Here is a 21,329-nt window from a genome sequence, read left to right as displayed (position 1 = left end):
CGGCAGCACGCCCCTGAAGTAGCCTATAAGACCCTGTGCAGCAGCTTTTTTCAGTGTAGCATGATTAATCTTCCCCACTCACACACTGCAGCTCCTCCACCTGCTTTAATATTTTAGTAGCACATATGCCAGAAGCTCACATGTGCCACATTTGAGGTGAGTGTGACTGTTTGGTGTCAGTGTTTTTTCACGTTGTGTTCAATGACACTGCTTTACTTTATTTACCAAACTGGCACTAAAGCGTGCTGTATTCAACTATTGCCCTCTGTCTCCTCTACATAGCCCCATCAGCAGCAGCAGGTCGACACCACCTCTCACCCATCATACACCGCGCAGCCCCTTCCACAGCCCACACCATGTTATCAGGGAGATGAATCGCTTTGATAAGCTGAGTGCATTGCCTCATGGGACGAGCGTTCCATGTCAGATTGCTCCTCTACGTAGGGGATCTGCCAGCACACACTGCAGTGCGAAGGAGGCGTCAGATATGTGGGAGACTGCTTATTAAATGGCTTCTAGTTATGAATCAGAAGATGGGTGGATGTAGAAATCGGTTTCGTACAAATATGAGTTTATAACCGCTGGAAAAGAGCAGAAATAACTCCTGTTCGCCCCCCCATCGAAACTTTCTTTTCAACGTCTTTGTCTGTTAAATGAACCGCTCAAAGCATTTTGCGGTCGAGTAAAGATTGTCCTCCTCACGCATACACACACACTTCTAAGGTGTTGCCATGGTTTCTATGTGCTCATCAGTTTTCTATGAGCCAGAGGAGACATGTAGACACAGATAAAGGTCCAACATGTAAGAATTTTAATTTAAAACATTCAAAAATTAACGAGTATGAAGAAATCACAGTTTTGACCTTATGTCAATGACTTCTACGTCCTATGTTGCAGAGATACCTGCTGAAGTTAGCATGCTAACCAGCCGATAGTCTGATGGTAAACTACAGCAGCAGCCCCCCGGTGCTCCGAGCTCACAGTCCGAGCGGAGACCGCTAGCTGCACGGTCAACTGAGCTTACGAGCTAACAGCAGCTACAGTTAGCAGCAGTTAGCGTTTAATGTGGTGATATGCTGCTATTTGTTTGGAGTATGAATGACAAGTGGACAATTCTTACATATTGCACATTTAAAGAGGTCGTATTATGCTAATTGTGAGGTTTATACTTTCATTTGGGGGTCCTCGTAGAATAGTTGTACATACTTATATAAAAAAAAGACATTATTTTTCTTTTTTCTCATATGGTGCATTGCTGAAGCACCCCTTTTGACACTGTGACCTGAACGCTCCGTTTTGGCTACAGAGTGGGACATCTCACCTCCGTTCAATCTTTGGTGAGAGTTGCACATGCAAATTACCTAATGGGCAGGATGTAGCCAATCAGAGGCAGAGTCCGACAGGTAAGCAAGGTAGTGTGATCCAAAATAGCGCTGCTACAGCAGTATGTCTACTGACTGACTGGAGTGTATATATTTTATAATACATTTATGAAAATATATATTTTTATAACACCTGTTGCATAGTGACGCGCATAAGTTACGGAAGTTAACGCCTGATTCCAAACCAGGCGTTTCAGGCAGCGCAGCAGTGTTTTCTGTGGGAGAGAGTAACTCCCTTTGGCGCTGACTTTGGGCTTTTTCACCTTGCAGACCTTTAACATGCACAACAATGCAACATAACACAATAAAGGAAAGGCAAAAACTTAAAAAGCATAATATAGTTTCCGTGACAGCTGACTGTCTGTGGCTGACATTTCTGTGGCATTTAGCTCAATAAGTAGTTTTCATCTTTTCACAACAGAGACACTGAAACATGGGTTTGTTGTGGTAAGCACTAACTGCGCTGACTGTATTTGTTCCCTATGATGTAAAGTCAGTATATTACAGAGGCTCAGTTATGAAATTGAGACTCTGCTGAGCTATTTTATTTTCAACTGGTGTATCAAACTTGATTTCCTTCCAGTTATGTATTGAGCTCGTCTGTACAAAATCAAATCAGATTTTCTTCTTCCAGTTTCAATACTTTCAGTCAGTTACACAGTAACTTATTGCAAAATAATTGGCGGTTTTAACCCTGAGTGTGATACTTAGAATCATGATAAAATGATTTTGCAGTCATGTGTGATTTGTGAACGAGGAGCTTAATTCTAACTACACTCTTTCCAGTAAATTATGACTTCAAGAGGAGAGTTCTTGGCTCACCACAGCACTATTCCCAAGGCTCTACTATGCAGGGGATTTATATTCTTTGCCCCTAAAAAAATCCTCTTGCAGTCTCTTTCAAGTGCTGTAAGGCGTTAGCCATCCTTGGATCCCACATTAAAGAGAAATACCACAGAATGATGTAGCACTGGCCCTACAGAATTTAGCAGTAACACGAGCCAGAATTATTGGGAAGTCTTGGCAGGATTACTAGCTCCCCTTTTTTCATTGGTTCATGTGTGAAGGAGGAAGTATTAAAGGGCATGAATCTGTCATAACAGTAAGTTGCTGACTTGTTGGAATACAACACGGTTTAAAATATATTAGATAAGTTGTTATCAATCCTCTCAGGCTCAAATAAAAAACAGCCAAGTCAGTGCAGACTTCTGTGAAGAAAGGCAACAGACTCTTAATTTCAGATAATTTCATATGAATCAACAAGCTGAGAAAATCAGGAGGAAAGAACATCTTTGTTGACACATTTTTCTGCCATGAGATGACTTTCTCTTTCTCTGAGTATACTTCAGATAAAATGCAGTCAGTGAAGGCAGCAGTCAAATGTTGTCATCATAACTGAATTAAGAGTGAATTTGAGTGCTTAATATTGTTCCAAGTTTTCAGAAAGGCCTATAAAAGTAACTCTGAGCGGAAAATAGAAAAAAAAAAAAGTAGATCAATAATAATGGATGTGTTATTGCAGCGTTAAACAGAGAACGCTGGAAAGGAACAAAAGCTTCAATCACACTGGAAAGTGTGCAATAAGGAATTAAATGAACAGTTTACAGTGGAACTGAAATGATCTATACGAGCAGCACTCGAGCTTATGGCTTTTTAATTTTGCATAGAAGCACTCAACGTGTTCAGAGCTTCACTTCTGCTTCATTCTAATTTTGGACTGAGTTGTTTGTTTTCAACATAATTGCTTGACTGCACCAGTGGCCTCTGTTGCCCAGCTGCATGAGGGAGAGTGGTCCTTTATTTTGTGTGTAACCTGGGTGAAACACAGAGTCCTGCGAAATGATTTCAAGCTCCGTGCACAGTTTATCATAATGGATGGACTTTCACTCTCGGTGTGGGAGCACCACTTGTGACTGATGACTTTTGTGATACTGTATGAGGAAACACGTGCACTCCTGCAGGTTTTGGATTATTGAAATAGAGGATTTCTTTCCAACAGAATGACAGTGACATAGTGTGGTTATATATGATTTAAAATCAAGACACCCGGGGCTGGAATGACCGCAGAGCTGATATATTTGTACCAAAGGTTTTGCTGACTTTAGTTTCCTCAGAATTGATAAGACATCTTGCTGTTTAGAGTCGGATGCCAACTTCCTGTTTTCTCAGAAAATATTGTGTTGTACATAAAGTGCCAACATATATCTTGTTTGCAGTCCAGTCACCAGAATAAATTAAAAATGAACATTTTACTCCTCTATTTCTCTGCAAACCACCGATACGATCACATTTGTATGTGTCATATGTATCATATAAACATTTCTAGAACATGTCTTCTATCACATCCTCACCAGAAAAACAACCATATAGGTCCACTGTAAAAGTAGCTTATTACGACCCATACTTGATGTTTAATGTTAGGTGGTGACCTCTTGTGGCTATAGTAATTACTACGGCAGCAAAGGAGGAAGTCAGGTGAAGTACGCACATAACATACATGCGCGTACTTAAGTTACATAGGTATTTATAACTAAAGTTGTTTTAACCCAAACCACAAAGTTGTCCTAATACCTAACATCGCCTCAGAACCCAAAGCCAGTTATTGTGCTGTGTGAGTGCAGGTGTATGACTGACAGGGTATTTAATTAGATCCTCAAACATTTAGCTTTTATTTCCTCTAAGGCAGTGGTTCCCAACCTCTTTTGTCTGACACGTCCCCTCAGCTTTATCAGATGAACTCGAGTGCCCCTTCATGGACACCATCTGTGTGAAAACATGTTCGGGCATGGTCCTTTTTTCTTCTGTACATTAGGGAATGTGTCACCTTCACCTTACTGGACTGTTGGATTATTCTCAAACTTTTTACATAGAAATAATGTAATGCAGGTGATGTCTTAAAGAGCTTGTTTTAATGAATAAATTAAGCAAGTGAAAGTGCTGAGGACCTTTTTAAAAGACAGAAGGTCACCTTTATACCTCTTCCGGGTTTTGAACCCCATTTATCCCTTCTCCCCCGCTTAGTCATCGTCTAATTTTAAAACTTCTGAATAAGATCTCGCAGGGACGGGGTTAGAAAATACCAAAAATAACTTCACCTGGCAGGAGGAAAGACTCAAAATGTTAATTGCTTGGTGTTCAGTGCCCAGTAAAAGAACTTTATAAGTAATGAAAAGGCAGTAAGATGGCAGGGATTTAATAAGTGACTGCAGACACAGACTGTTTATAGTTCATTTTGTCCATCCTCCTGATGGCTCTCAGGTACTTACAGTCTAAGATTAGAAACTGGATGACACTTTCCAAATTTTTAAGAGTTTTGTGGCTCGGGATAAAGCAGTCAGTCAGTCACCATTACGTTAAATGACAAGATGGGATAAAAGCAGTGCGTAAACATCTGATGATATGCTGCACATTATCTCATGCTATTAAAAGATTTAAATGCAAATGAAAAACAAATCTATAAACACCTCACCTCCACTCCATTATTTCTTCTGTTTGATGTTCAATATCGAAAGCATGGTGGAAGAGACAGCTGTCCAAGGTCAAAGTCACATATATGAATATTTACGTTGACGTTTGGTGCACAGACCACCAGGAGGAAAGAGATAGTGACAGCAGGGATCTTAAAGTGGGCAGGAGCGCAGCGCTGCATACTGATCAGGGATGATGAGCTGTCTCATTGGTGAGCTAACAAAAGACTCATATGTCCCTGACACAAGATGTCACGTGTTACATAAGTCTGTGAGATGTAAGTGTAAGGTACCTTAGTGTCCAGTGAAATGTCTTATATGATTGTATGGAGTTAATTTAGCTGAGAGATACCAAAATTCATTAACTTGGCTGATTCTTCATTAGTGGCCATTCTCTTAAAACTAATCCGATCATTTCGTCCTTTAACTCTTCACAGCGGCGACAGAAGGTCTAACAGAACAAATAATGGTCACATTTCAGTCCACATTGCGTAGGCCAGCAGTATCCTTCAGTACATTTTACTGCACCAGTGCACATATAATTAAATTTCCCTGTAGTTACCGGTGCCCTTGACTCATCATTGAGCCCAACCATGGTGGTCCATCACCAGATACGTTTGTGGGGGTTGGTGGGGTTCCTGCTGCCTCATGGCTGTAAGGTTTTCCTCCAGTAAATAAATTGACAAGGACTCATATATCAAAAGAAAATATCAATCTAGCAGATGGTTCCCTAAACCCTTCCTAATCAGCTTGAGGAAAGGAAACAGGTCCTCTGTAAATTGTGCTCCCGTGTGCAGATTGCTTTTGTATTGGCTTCATCTAAGAAAATTCCATTAGCAAGAATGGCCTCCGCATGAGACTTAATTTTGGTCAGTAAAAAGGAGAATATAATCAGCTTCCTGTATAGATCAATACAACACAAGCCATAAGCCATAAACATTGGTCTCTTCTTCTCTTTTGTCTTCATTGTTGTTTTGTTTTATGTTTAGCCTTAAGTGCTCAGTACTGACCAGCAAGAGAGAGAGCTTTCTGCTACTAGCAACGAGGATATATTAATGTGCACATGAGACTGTTTTTGAATGTCAGGGGTGGACAGTAGTTATAACAATTATATATGTATATTTTTTTGGCTAATCAGGGGCAGCTAAACTCGCTTAAAGTCGTCCTTCCATTTTAATGGTGAATATACCAAAAGTCACCCTCTGTTTAGCTCTGTTTTGGTCTCCACCAACTCCTTAAAAGGAAAGCTCGGTTTCTTGAGTTGCTTAAGGCTTTTCTCTGTCTGGTCTGGTATTTGGTGTTGGATAGGCAGCACACAGTGGCTTAATCAGAGCCTTTAGCAGAAAACCTTTTTGTGCCTGAAAACACTGACGAACGTTCTTGAAAACAAGCTTTTTTTGACCATGGTGGTAGCCGGTAGCTAGCAAGCAAAAGCATGCACTGAGGGTGTGGTTGCCTGTGTTTTTGAATTTAGTTGAGCCTCTCACTAAACTCAGCACTCACCTGAGACTCCGGTTCTCTCTGTTCTTTTCCCGTCTCCTCTGTGTAACGTTGCGCTCATGAAGTGAAGTACATTACCGCTACAGATCCGGTCAGCAGTCAACATTACAGAACAAGTGTTTAACTCAACAATGGAAGTCCCTTCTGCGGCTCGCTGCTGCAGTCAGGTTAATAAACGGGAGTGATGGCAAATCCTAAATAAAAAGTAAATTCTAAGCTCTCATCCTCCAGGTCAGAGCAAAATCCGATGTTGACTCCGGATGTTTACTCCTCCATACAAATTGGCTCTGCACCCGACTCTCTCCTCCAGAGCTGGTCGGCTCTGAGCATCTGAACAGCGGCTTTTGACTGTTTATTAATTTTATACGTTAAGAAAACAAAGCTTTATTAGACAGCAGCCTATGAAATAAAAAACATTTTCAGAGTGGGTAACAACAGCAATTTGTTTTGCCCTTTTTACTTCAAACACAGAAAACAGATTCATTAGCTGACATTTTAATTGATAATCTAAATCTGTGAATCATGTGAAACTTAGTTTAACAAGCCCTACAGCTTCCCTGTCAAAACTCTGCTATCTTGCTCTTGGCTTATCTATGTTGCAATTGCTCATTTTCGCAAAATGTCTTGTAGACTTTTTCTGTCATCTTTTCAAGAGCCCTCACATCTACTGGACCAAACACTCTTGATTGATGGACTCCATTAATTTAATGACATCAAAGCCCAGGCGAGAAAACATGTTTTCATGAGGAGCATAATCTCAATTGAACAGCGTTGTAAAACAGCAACATTATTGGAAGATGAAAGGACATCTCTTTTCATCTGTGGCGATGTTTTTTGTTTTTTTGTTTTTTTTTGTCATCCCAGAGGACAGCGCAGGGTTATCCTCACAAGATGCTAATGATGTGTTGCCTTCTGCGGGGATCAGTCATCAATCTGTGTACGAGCCGCCGTTTCCCGTCATTATTCCTGTAAGGCAGCAGTGATGAACAGAAGGAGGGGGAGAGGGCGATTAGGCCTCTCAACCTTTACCCCACATGTCTTGTCATCTTCTGTTAACATCATGGCTCCTTTTGAAGGTGAGGCTGCTTATCAATCATGCTGCAGCGTGAGACTTAATGGTAGTTCTCACCATTCATCAGTTGACAGACTGATGCTATTATGACCTGAGCCTGTGAGGAGAGCTCTTGAAAACAGTGAACAGATATAAGCTGCTTCTCATAACATCTACGGGATCTTTCACTGGATAAAAATATGGTTTATTAACACTTTAACTGGTCCTTGTAATAAGTGTTAATTAACAGGTAGTTAAGCCCTTATAATTTCATTTAAGATGCATATTAACAGTAGTATGTGTTAATAAGCGACATGAGTGTAAATAATAGCATCACAAATCTTTAGGCTGTTTGATTATAAGATAGTTTTAAGCACTTAAAAGAAACTAAAACAGTTTATAGACTGTTTAAGAGCATTAATAACATTAACTTACTTACCTATTACATCATTGTTAAACATTTAGTAACCTTTATTTGTTGCTTTATTAAGATAAATACATACTTTATTATGCATTTATGAGCAGTTAACTACACAATTATGCAGGATATCAGCAGGATTGGCAAAGAAAAATACATAAATTAATAAAATTGTGATCTACAGTAAGAATAAAGACGCTGCATTATAATATTGTTTCTTTTGAGCCTCCCAGGTTGCCTAATTTTTAATTAAAGAGATAATTTGATTTTCTTAAATGTCTCCCAGCACACATACACACAACAAAAATCACTTTCAGATGCTTGTAAATGCAAAGAAAGCGAGACAATTAGACAGATAAAGCCCAAATGAATACAGATGACCGTGATAACATCAGTGCGTGACTAGGACTAGTGGTTAGAGACCACGGCTGTAATGACTCAGACCACCATGCAGGATAGGATATGTGTGGTTGCACACAGTTGGATCAGTAGTACATAGCAGTAGTTACAGTATGATGGTGGATGTGATAAAATCTGTACTTAATGTTAGACAATAAATTGTCATTCCTCAACTCTATCTTCCTTCATTTCCTGTCATGAAAATGCATGAAATGCCCCAAAAAATAGGTTTAAAAAAGAAATAAAATAAGAGACAATATTGGCATTGTGGTTTTAAATAATTTGAAGTATCTTTTTATGGATTGTTTTGCATGAGGTACTCTCATATATCATTCCAGTTAACAGCAAAGTAACACTGTAAAACTGTGTGACATTGACCTCTGCAGGATGACAAGAATATAGCAGTGTTCCTCTTTCAGTTTTCTGCATTTGAGATGTCAAACTTTTCTTCACGGGCATGTAAACATTTATGTTTTGTGATTTGTATTGTTCGGAAACGAAACAGAACCCCATGACTGTGGGGAAATTGTTAATTTCCATAACTGCTGAGGGTAAACATCTAAGATGCCACAGTCAGTAAAAAGTCCAAACTGCCATTAAACTGTCTTTACTTGCATCATAAGAAAGATTGCTACTACACAGACTGCCAACATGGCATCTGATGCTGGGATGCATTAAATTGAGCTAATGCTGATGATGCTTTTGATGAAGTTCTCTCCTATTGTTGTCAGATGGAAAGTCTCCAAAATCTACATATAAATAAAAACATTTAAAAAAACAGCCCTGAGCTCACTCATAATTAAACCTCTTCAATCACTGTTACCGGCTGTTTTGATGATACAACAGGAAAGATAGCCAGTGGCACATAAACTTGAAGTCACTTGCTTCACTCAAAGTAATTTCACTCGACTTGTGGAACACTTGGGGCGATGATTGATGAATGATTGATTATTGAGAGTTGGTAAATAGTTAAACTCTTAGTGCAGTTTTAGTTTTTTTCTGTTATCTTATTCCCATTCTTATATTTTATGAAAAAAAAAAAGTCAAAGTCTCTCTCACCGTTTGAATTCAAAGGCGCTCTATTGACCGTAACAGAGAAACACACTTCCCTCTGAATGTCTCTCAACCACCAAATACCAAACGGATGTTTTTTTAGGATTCAGAAATGTGAAGTTCTCAACCCATTTGGCGTGTGTGTGGGCGATCAAGCTTTGTGGCATTTGTGGAATGCTGACTCACACTTCCTGTTTCCTGTCCATTCAGGAAGCAGCAGGGTTTAACCCCTGGCTGCCGCGGCCGCTCCACTTTCTTATCTTGAAGATTACTGTCTGGGACCCCCAGGGATGGTTTAGTTAAACGATCAAAACCAGTGTAATTTAGTAGGGGTCGGTTGCGTTTAAGGGCTTCCTGTAGGTTGCTGTTGTGTAACTTTTATTTCGTAAAGTTACTGCCTTATCTTTGCATCGTCAGCACTCAACGCTGTCACATTTTCCTCTTCTTACTACCAACTAAAATTAAATTTGAATCGCTGTACCTGCGTGCTTTATTATTACTATTATTATTACTGTTTAATCCTTGTTTATTTTGTTTCATAAATGCACCACGTCAAGTTCTTTATATCACCCTGTTTGTTTCTTTCGTTGTCTGTCCTTATGTATTTTTATCTCTGTTTCGATCATTGGTGTATCTGTAAAGTCAATACTGTTTTGATTTTTCACCCATAATTAAAAACAAACAAAAATTAAAATCCCAGATATTTATTTGGTCTTTGAAGGTGATTTTGTGATTATTATGTTTGTATGGGACATCGTGTCCCTCTTTATTCTTGCTTCATTCAGAGTGCCGACATCTGTATAATGTCAACGGCTCAAAATGCTACTAAAATCTCTCTCCTTGTAAAGTTTTATGGCAAGCACTTTAATGATGCATGATAGAGTAGTTCAGCTTCTCATTGAACTGATTTACTCTTTACAACAAATACTCTAATCATTATTTCAACAGCAACATATAAAATTGTGACGACTTAAATCTCGATTCAGAAAGTGTGTAAAGAAACCAGCTGGAATTAAATATAAGAGCAAACCAAACTTATAAATAATGCAAATCTTTTTATTTAGAAAAGCAATATATATGCAAGTATAAATTCTCTCTAAAAAGCCCTTTACTTTTTGATGTGTCCGTTGAATGACTGAAGGAATTTTTTTTTAAAAAGTGCAAAGTATTGTGCATTTTAATCTTAGGCTGTTTGTTTCTGTACCATGCAGATGTTCAATCTGTAATTTTACCTGTGCCGACTTCCTCTGCTCCAAAGGCCTTTTTACACCATGCATGTATTGTATTGGCTTTTCCATACTCCTGTCAACCGTCGTAGTTCAGTCTTGATTGTGTCCTCGTACTCCATGGCTGTACATTCAGTATGATAAAACTTTGTCATAAAGTTCTGAACATCACGTTAACATATTTTTTCGGGCGCTCTTAGCTGCTAGAGAGAGAAGAAGCCATAAATAGCTTTTACATTCACTCAGTATAATGTAGGTGTAAAAAAAAAATGTGTCCATTTAAAAAAAGTTCAAAAGAAAATGCTCAGTTGGTCCTTGATCCATTCAAGTCTCACATCTCGCTTTCAGACATTGTGTTGTCTCTGGGTTAAAAACAGTTCCTTTTTCTGCAATCACGGCTGCATCTCATATTGTCCCTCCGTGGCGATAAAGAAGTCGTTGAGAATGTTCTGCAGAAATTCAAAAGTCGGCCGGTCATCAGGCCTCTGCCTCCAGCACATCATCATGATGTCATAGAGTTCCTCGGGGCAGCTGTCCGGACGCGGCATCCTGTACGACCTGTCCAGGCTCCTGATCACCTCTGGGTTGGTCATCCCTGATTAAGAAGAAAAAAATACGGCCACTGTAAGTATAATGGGTTTCTTATCATCATTTTTGCTGCAAAGTGACAGTGCAGCATTTGCTTTGTTTCTAAACAATATAATAAAATGTCATTTGTGCTTTTTTAGTACATGTTTCTCTCATACCTGGGTAGGGTATTCTTCCATAGGTGACTATCTCTGTGAGGAGGATCCCAAAGGACCATACATCCGATTTGATGCTGAATGTGCCAAAATTGATGGCCTCTGGAGCCGTCCATTTGATGGGAAATTTAGCACCTAGTTATCAGAAAGACGGTGAGAAAAGCAGCAGGAAATTATGTTACTGGGTGGTGACAGTTGAATATGTGGGCGTGCAAGTGTGCGTGTGTGTCTATACATCTTAAGTGGAGCGATATAACATCATTTACCCTGAGATGATAGCGATTTTACCATGCCATTTATATTTGTCCTTTTCTTTTCTTTTTTACAGGAATTTTGTACCGATGTGATTGATTTGTAAGGCATTAAATTCACCGGATTATATCACAATATGATGTGTGATCTGTGTGGAGGTATGCAGAAACACACACAGGAGCAACACTAATCCAATTTTCATGCCACAGAATAAAGCTATACTGTAAGAACTGTAAATCAATGTGGCCGTCACAAACCACTCAATGCATATTACACACTTGCATGTTGTGATCTAGCTTATCTTAAAACTGCACAGATGATATACAAAACACAAAATTATATTATGTTTGAAATTAGAGAGAGCCAGTATGAATTTAGGGGAATGGGTATGTTTGAAAAATAATAACAAGGGTAAGGATTAATATAAAATAAGAGATGTATATCTGTCAAAGGGGTACATTTGTGGAAAAGTTGTGACAAGAAATTAAGAATGTGTAGTTATATTAGAAAAAAAGTACAAATAAGACCATAAAGAAATCTAAAACTTGTATGATCAGTATTGTGTATGGTTTGTTGGACCTTTTTTTCTGTTTTGTTATCTTAAACCTATTAGCTAGCCTATGAGAATATGTTATGTACAGAGGGAAGGTATAATAAGCTAAAGCTGTAGCCTCTTTGTTTAAACGTATTTATTTATTTTCCTTTTGATTGAATGTCTGATTGTTATTTATTTATTTCTATGTGCCTTCATTTTGGAAGAAATTGTTAACAAGGACTGAAATAAATGATTGCTACATCATGTATTGTTATTACTATATACAATTCTGCAGATTTTATCCACCATTATGCCTCTACACTATAACATAGGAAAGATCTTTGCATGCAAACTGCAGCATGTGGCCAGAACACAGGCTGAGACAAAGTGCATCTAACCCTAAGCATTGGGACGATGCATTCATTGCCACCAGTGAGGTCACGTCATCAGTATTGTTTCTGGCAATTTTGGGTTATGGCAACCTGGTGAGAGTTTATATGATAAGTTCAAAATCACACATGGTGGATGGTTTGTAGGTCTATTGCGGTATTTTTAGACTCTGTAATTATTCCAGGAAGTTTAGAGAAGTCACTGAAACAGCATCAAAGTATTTCACCTCAACGCCCCGTTCTAGCTCTTCCACTTCGTCAGCACTTACAACAAAGTTCGCTAACACGCTTTTAAGCTGTGTATTTGGGGAGACTGCACTTCCGACATATATCTCTTTCTCCTTTTTAGTTTGAATGACGAACGTAACTATATTCCCAGGGTCCTAAGAGCAGAGGGTCGTATATGTTTCTAGGGCATATGTTCCTAGGGTTCAAAGTTCCCACAGTCCAACAGTCTGTTAACAGACATTAACTGTGCTATTGTCTTGGGATCAAATAACCCTAACCCTCGAGCTGGGAGGACCTTGGGAACATGGGGTGACTCCATTTGAAGTCACTTTTGACAATACCTTCTGCCAAATGAACGTAGTGTCATTGGGACCTTCATGTTGTCTGGTTAAAATGTAGATGGGTGGAAGGTCCATTGGGGGACTTGAGCCCAAGAGTATTTCTAAAGTCATTTATCATTCAGCGTGGGGAAACATTGCACATACTGCACCTTCTTGAGCTGTGTATTCTGTCTCGATGATCCTTGCCAGGCCAAAGTCTGCTATCTTGCAGTGCAGGGTGTCACTGACCAAAATGTTGGCTGCACGCACGTCTCGGTGGATGTAGTTCTTCCTCTCGATGTACGCCATGCCTTCAGCTACCTGCCATATAGGAAGGAAACGAGGGAATTATCAGATCAAATGTCGCTGTTTGTTCGTTAATTTATCCAAAGAAGTAATCCAGCACACTGACAGAACAATGAATCCAAAGAGTAAAGACTTTGTGCTGTATGTGTCTGTTTGCTCTGGTCAGTGTGTACGGTAGCCTCAGTTTTGCATACGCAGCTGTGCTGTATGTGTGTATACTCTTGTTTATGTGTCAGATATTGGCAGCAAATTGGTGTTAACAGGATGTGCCAACTTTCAGGAAGTAAAAATGCTTTTTTTGGAGGGGCAAAAGAGTTCTGGGGAGCTCACTGTGGATGGAAAATAGCATGATTTCCTGTCCGGATGTTAATAATTGACGTAGGGCGAGGCTTTCAAGCCAGACGAGCAAAAGCCCCACCACAGAAACCACACAGCTACTGCTGACAGTTTCCATGTGTATTCACATCATGGCTGGTGTCAAAGCACATACTACGACAGACGTTCAACGCCTCACTGTAAGGCAGTTTTGTGTGTATAAATAGACCCTGAGGTCAGTGAGAAAGCCAGTGTTTTCATTTTTGTCAAAGGGATGCACAATTCAGTGGATTGAGCGTTAATGTCATGTTCACGAACAGGAACAGAAGCAGTGTTAAAATGAGTGTTCAAAATAACAAGCGTTACGGAAGCACTCAGACAAAGTGACGAACAAAGGCATCTGTATTTGATTGATATTCAGAGATAAAGCTTTCATTATTTCACTGAGAGGTGTTAGGTGTAAATGTCACGCACAAGACATGAACCGTACAGAGATCATGCCGTCGAAAACATGCGATAAGAATTCAAAGTTTCCAACCTGTGCTGACATGTCGATCAGCTTATTTAGCTTCAGCTTTTTTCCTTCGTCTGTTTTTAGAAAGTCCAAAAGACACCCTGCGAATGAGAAAAGGAGAACTCTATCACCATGAGTAATGACAGATAACATTATCACAGGCGTATTGTTGTTTCGTTGGAAACTTCCTACAACCGGTTACGCAGAAGGACATATGAGGCATCTTTTGCTGGGGTTAGGACCAAATTTGTGTGATGGCGCTGCAATTTTAGTATGAGTACAGACATTGCTTTTAAGGCTCCAGCATATATACACTATAATGCAAACACCTGTTTGATAGGATTCAATACATGATATATTTGTGAAGCCTTTAGTTGATGGAGTTCTCAGGTATTTTTTTTATCTAGTAGATTCCATGATATAATGTATTCTTAAGTACAAGTTAAATTACAGACTTGAAAAAAAATTACTCATAAAAGTACAAATACCCCCTTAAAAAATCAGTCATCTCAGTAGCTGTGATTAGTTACATCCACCGCTGTTGAACAGTGTTGTAAAAAGTACCCAGAGTTGTATTTGAGTAAGAGTAAACATATCTTCCTAAAATATTGCTTTTGTAAAAGTGAAAGTAACCCATATGAGTAGTACTTGGGCAAAAGTCTTAAAGTATCTGATATGAAACATAAATAATTAGCAGTACAAGTAAAAGTAAATTATACAGTCGCGGTCAAAAGTTTACTACTTGGGAAGACCATTCCTAAACCTCAATTCTAGCCTGATTTAGCCATTTCTTTACCACCTTTGATGTGTGTTTGGGATCATTGTTCTGTTGGAACACCCAACTGTACACAAGACCCAGTCTTCTGGCTGATGATTTTAGGTTTTCCTGAAGAATTTGGAGATTATCCTCCTTCTTCATTATTCCATTTACTTTCTTTAGAGCAGCAGATCCACTGGCAGCAAAACAGCCCCACAGCATAGCACGAGTTTTCCTACAGAAGGCTTTTTGTTTGTCCGCACGATTAGCAGCAAACTTCAGTCGAGCTTTAAGGTGCCGTGTCTGGAGCGACTGTGACTGTGGTAACTGTCACCTGCCTTTCAGCAGCTTCTAATTCATTGCTGCCTTTTGGTGGTTTTTGGTTGACTCATGACTATCCTGACCAGTTTTCTCTCTGCAGCAGGTGGCATGCACTTTATACTTACAAGCAGCTGTTTGCACAGTTGATCTTGGGACCTGCAACTGCTTTGAAATGGCTCCAAGTGACTTTCCTGACTCGTTCAAATAAATAATGTGCTCTTTCAGATCAATGCTGACCTCTTTAGACTTTCCCATTGTAGTGTTTGTGGCTGCGTCTAATGTCTAGACCCTTTGATAAAGTAGTAGTATGTGTTCCTCTCATTCCATCACATTTTCTTTAGTGTATGTATCCCTTGTGTATGTAAACATTTGACTGCGACTGCATATATATTTATGAGTCGACCTATTATTAGATCATTATCAGTCTGACCGATCGTGGGATCAGAGTTGAGCATTTTTACATTGATCAAAATCAGTCTTTTGGGGGTTTATTTATTTGCTCATAAAATATATTATTATGCACCTTGCAATCTGCAAAGTAACTCAAACCTAGGGTTATTGAATAAATGTAGTGAAGTAAAATGTAGATTATTTGCCTCCAGAATGTGGTCAAGCGGAGGTTTGTTTGCCCACGTTTTTAAATTGCTTTGGAATATAAACTGTATGAGCAACGGAAAATGTATCTAACAGTTTTAATCGATTACGTGTCATTTTCCAAGCCAAGATGCCAAAGATTGCCTCTTTGTAGCCTCTCAAATTTGAATATTTTTCTATCACTGTAAACTGAACATCATTTATATCGAACTGCTGGTTGGAAAACACTTCACTTTGCTGTATCTGTCATGAAAACATTCATTAATAAAACTCATTGAAGAGACTAGCCACCAAAAGTCTTCCTCTTTTTTTCTTACCATTGACCATGAACTCAGTGACAATAAGAATGGGCTCCTTGGTGACCACAGCATGGAGGCGCACCAGTCGTTCATGCTGCAGCTGCTTCATCAGGTTGGCCTCCTGGAGGAACGCCTCAGGCTCCATCGTTCCCTCCTTCAAGGTCTTAATGGCAACCTTCTGGGTGTTCTTGTAGAAGCCTGCAGCAGGAATTTAAACAAGGTGCTTAACTCACTGTTATCTACTGTGCTGAGTTGTGAAACATGCCACTGACGGGATAGATTGTTTCTCTTACCCATCCACACTTCTCCAAACTGGCCGGCCCCCAGTTTCTTCACCATTTTCAGGGTCTCTCTGGGAATCTCCCATTCATCTTGAGCCCATGGCTGCTGGGGCGCCTTCGGCTTACAGGGGGCATACAGACGCTGACACAAACCGTCTGATGTACCTGCGCCCAAACATGATGCGTGTGATGACATCAACAATAATTTTTTCCTACCTTCTTTTCTGTTGTGCTAAATTTAGTTGCTGAAACAGTACAGGTCTGATGAGCTCTTGTTTCCTTAAATAATTCTTAAGACTCTCCTCTGTGTGTTGCGCGTTGGCAGCCGTTCTAGAGATTTGGCCTTGTTATCTTGTGGTTTAGTCACAGGAGTGGAAGACTATCACTCCTCTCACACAGGAAATACAAAATGCTTCACAAGGGTCTAACTTCCCCCATCAATTCAATGTCAGAGCAGGCGGCGTATAACTCACAGCAGTGAACCCAATCTGAATCCAAATCAACTCGTGGTTGATTTATGGTTGAGAAACATTTCAAAACCTAAATGCAGACCTTTTTAAATGATGACGCTCTAAAAAACGACTTTGTATTACTTACGACTGTAGTATTTAACCAGTTCCTGTAGAGTTGGGAATGTGTTGGAGGGGGAGATGTAGAAGCCACCTTTGTCCAGACAGCGGATCTTGTAGTGTTTTACCACATCTCCTTGTTCTGATACATGATCTCTGACTGACAGTGAGAAGGAGCCTGAGGGGGAGAAGATATAGATAACAAAGTTGCATGTAAATGCTGTGTGTGAAGTGGACTTATTTGCATGTTGCTGAAGAGTGCAGCCCAGTCACTACAATAAATTGTTGGCTTTTTTGGTTCCCTGCAAACCACGGATACGTTTAAATTTGTACGTATCTGGCTAATACTTGCACGATACGCGTCATGACACATTCAGATTAAATGGGTAGAAGCTGACTTTCGTGTCAGGAGGCAGAGGGGATGTCGGTGGTGTGATAGTCACGTGAGATGGCTGCCGAGCAAGAGACTAAAGCTCCTTTTTTCATGGCTTTATTTGATAGTGTAGCTGAAGAGAGGCAGAGCTGACATGCAGCACAAGTCGGATTTGAACCCGGGCGGCTTCAGTAAGGACACAGCATCTGTGCAGGAGGCGCACCCTTAACCAACTGAGCTACTAGGGCACCCCGAGACAAACGCTTGAGACAGACTTTCAAACATTTGTAAGTGCGAGAATATTGGCTATTTTAATAAGACGTCAGGGTATTTTCAGATCTGTGTTAGCGGCCAAGAAACCATATTTTTCACAAGGTGTAAGCGGAATTTGCAGCGGTGTCTAACCCTAACCATAACAAGGCAACTAGAGTAAAGGTACAGTGCTGTCACAACTTGACAAAATTGACAACTGAGCATAAAGAAGCATAACGTTTCAACATATCCATGGTGTGCAGAAAAATTGCCAACATTTATTCAGGGGATTGGGTTGGAATGGGCTCTCCTGAGATGTATTGTCACTAAAATTCTGACATGTGGCATGATCGCAAAAAGAGACTGATGGTCACCTGGTGAGGTCTCACTCTCTCGGACCAGAAAGGCACCCGGTTTATTTCCAGGGGCTAGGAGCAGTCGTTCAGTCTCTCTCCTACTCATGTCCTTGTAAAACCACCTGCAGAGGAAAGACCCACAAGACACGCTTTATGCAACTTTTTTACATCTTTTAACGGTCCATGAAATGTTTTGGCAGTTGCTGAATTGTGTCAGTCACGTAATTTGATAATATGCATGAAATAGTTTCTTACTTTTCCACCTCCAGAGTATCTGCCCTGGCTACATAATTACATGGTATGAAGCCCTCCTGTCCAGTCAACAGCGATTTAGCTACCCACCACTCTCCATTTCTGCAAACAGACAAACGTGGCGCACGTAAGAAGTACAGTCTTTTTGTTGCGCTACTGCTGGATACATAATGTGGGGATTAGGGAGGCTACTTACTCTTGTAAAACCTTAAGTTTGTCCCCCTTTCTGAAAGGTAGATCACTGTCGTTGGTGGCTTTAAAGTCATGTTGTGCCACAAACACGATGTCATCTAGGGACAAGTAGAGCAAACAGTTATTTTAAAAGCAGTGACCTGCAAATACCAACAGCAATTTAGTACTCTTTTGTATTATTGGGATGCTACGCTGAACATTAAAGCTAATATAGTGTAAGCATATCGCACAATCATACAGTTAATTTCAAAGTACAGCATTGTAAAAGCTGCTCTTCTCAAAGGAATGGGGATTTTTGCAGTTTTCTCACTGTCTGTGACTGTCTTTCGCAAACGATCTCATCTTGTCCCCAGAAGAGAACGGAGGAAATCTAACTGAGATTTCAATCACTAAATGTAGCCTCCTGTCACTGCCACTAATGTCTCTTCGCTCAGCAGCAGTCGACTGCATAGACGCAGGCCTGTTATTTTTAGGAGAAATCTTGCTACGTGTGCTGTGGTCAGTGATTACCATTATCTGTATAGGTGTTTCCACTTCGTGCCTGAAGAGACAGAAACATTTGTTATTAGAAAATGTGCAACAACTCTGTGAAAACACAAATAATTTCAAGTCAGTTTGGATGAATTTTGCATTTAGTTTGATCCTTGGTCTACTCACTATGTGGTTTGACGAGAGATGAGAGTTGTTTTTTCCTTTGTAGCGCTTGTCATCCTTTACTTCTTTCTGACCACTGCAACTGCAGCCCATCCTGCATGTATAATGGAAATCTTCTTCAGTTATACTGCATCCTACTAACAAGATTTGAAACAGGGAAATGACTCAGGACATCGTGCAGAATGCTGTGCAGTTCATTTTACGTGATCAAATCCGACCACCCGTGCTTAGTTCCTGCTCAGAGCCTCAGATGGTCACAGCAAGTTTATTTTTGTGCTCTTACCTGATAAAGCAGATGAGCTTTACTGAAGGTGTGTGTTATTCTCCACTCCTCCCACTGCAGGGCCTGCGAGTCTGTGAGTTCATGCCCGGTGCTGAAAAATGAATTAAACTTGCTTTAAAAATGTGCTAAATCATCAGCGGAGTCTCTGTTTTGGTTACAGGCACGCATACAATGAATTGCTTCTAATAAGAGGAAGTGGAAAATGTTTTTTCATCTTTATATGGCAGCATTTGCATGTACGTTATAAGACGCCGCTTTATAGAGTTAAAAACAGAGAAAAATGAAGTGCTATTAATAACTGATAAGAAGTCTGACTACTTGCGTCAGTGTGAAAGCACGTTTTTTAGTTACGATCCACTCATGAATACTGATTCTGAATCAGTTTGAAGAGACTTTAGACAGAGTTTTATGACATGTTTATGTTAAGAATCGTTGTAAGAGCCAGTTAAAGGCGACGTATGACAGATGAACAACCTGAATGGATTAATGTTTATCACGGAAGTTGAAGTTTATGGTTGTAAATGCAAATTATAAGGTCAACACAATAACAATGTCCAACACAACCTAAACTTCAGGGTGTAGGAGGCTTGGACCGAGAGATGGAATGTAACTGATTACATTTACTCAAGTACTGTACTTAAGAACAATTTTGAGACGCTTGTACTTTACTTCCATTTTCCACTACTTTATTCTTCCATTCCACTATATTTTGGTAGCGATTGTTGTACTTTTTTAATCACCACACTTATTTGATAACTATAGTTAGTTAAGTTTCATGATGCATCAGAGCCAAAGTAGTGCATTTTTTAATTAATTAATTTAATTGGCTGTCAGATAAAAAACACTGATTCTGAAAATTGCAGAATATATACATACACATAAATATATGTATAACTTACTTTTACTTGTACTTTTGATAGTTAAGTACATCCAATATTAGATACTTAAAGATTTTCACACTAGTACTATTCACATGGGTGAATTTACGTACGTAATATATTTTAACACGACATCTTTACTTTTACAAAAGGATTTTTGGTACAACACTGTTTGGACTTCATACTGCAGTCACACATTATTTGTATGGCTGTTTATTAAATGACTTCTGATATCTGTTTAAGCACGGCAACAAAAATATTGCAAAAACCCCCAAAAAACTTTAATATTACCATAATATATTAATTATACCATAAAGTAATATCAAACTCACTTTCAGACTGTCTGATAGCAATTTATGTAAGTATATCTAAATATGTGTCATTACAACTGTGGCGGTAATCTGTGAGATTAGAGAAAAAGTGAGATGTCACATAACTGTTGAGCAACGTCAAACTTTCTTTAATCATAATTTATATTTAAATGCAGCTTTATAAGCTCAGTTGTACATCACGTATCGGTTTTAATGGGGAGAAACTGATTATTTAAAGCAAAATTAGCTTTTTAATTAACTGACTTTTGTAACCCCACCTTTTCTTTATTATATAAATATGATACAGATCGCGCCATTTCACGCTTAAGCAAATTTGAAATGTATTAAATGTATTTTCATGTATAATGTCCTGTAACCGGGTCTGTGACTTACTTCATGTAAACACATGTTTTTGTCACCCAATGATTGCTGTAATATTTCTGTTACAATTATCTTAAACTGTGGGCCTTTACGGCATGTCAACAAACTGTCATCTGGTTCAGCTCTTTCCTTTTAAAACATTTCAATAGATGACTCTGAATTTTTAAAGTGTTCATTTTACCATCATAATATTACGCCTCTGTTAGCAGTCTGGAGTGTGAGATAAACATACAGCAGATAAATACCTTGCACTTGTCCCCCAGCTTGTGTCCTCAAAGGTCTTCTAGAAGCAAAATGTCTTCAGTTTCCTTATTGAAAGCCAACTGTGCGTCAGTGTGTCACTGTCACTCCCTCATTTTGTCTTTGAAACACTCTCTCTCTCTCTCTCTCTCTTTTCTTTTTTTTTTTTTTTCTCTCTCTCTATCTCTCCTACAGTGAAGACCAGTGCCTCCCCTGGGGTGGACCACATTGAGTTTAC

At 39.4% G+C, this 21,329-nt stretch overlaps 1 protein-coding gene across 2 annotated transcripts; it reads right to left on the bottom strand.

Annotated features, from left to right (window-relative positions):
* Positions 1–10,311: 10,311 nt before the first annotated feature.
* Positions 10,312–21,129, bottom strand: blk (BLK proto-oncogene, Src family tyrosine kinase). Of its 2 annotated transcripts, none has more exons than XM_084377821.1 (14): positions 21,097–21,129; positions 19,282–19,372; positions 19,002–19,135; positions 18,855–18,885; positions 18,349–18,442; positions 18,156–18,254; positions 17,919–18,022; positions 16,948–17,097; positions 16,363–16,515; positions 16,088–16,267; positions 14,123–14,199; positions 13,134–13,284; positions 11,243–11,374; positions 10,312–11,091 (listed from the first exon to the last, which is right to left on the bottom strand). In XM_084377821.1, exons 3-14 carry the CDS (start codon positions 19,089–19,091, stop codon positions 10,889–10,891), a joined length of 1,464 nt encoding a protein of 487 aa, XP_084233947.1. In that variant the 5' UTR covers positions 19,092–19,135; positions 19,282–19,372; positions 21,097–21,129; the 3' UTR covers positions 10,312–10,888. The 2 variants fall into 2 exon arrangements, with proteins under 2 accessions (XP_084233947.1, XP_084233946.1); XM_084377820.1 differs by having other exon boundaries at positions 19,002–19,092.
* Positions 21,130–21,329: the final 200 nt, after the last annotated feature.

Source organism: Pagrus pagrus, assembly GCF_965226575.1.
Source record: "Pagrus pagrus genome assembly, chromosome: 16".
NCBI classification, from domain to species: Eukaryota; Metazoa; Chordata; class Actinopteri; order Spariformes; family Sparidae; genus Pagrus; species Pagrus pagrus.
The sequence above is the reverse complement of the archived record's forward strand: the minus strand, read 5'-3'. Positions and strand labels throughout refer to the sequence as shown.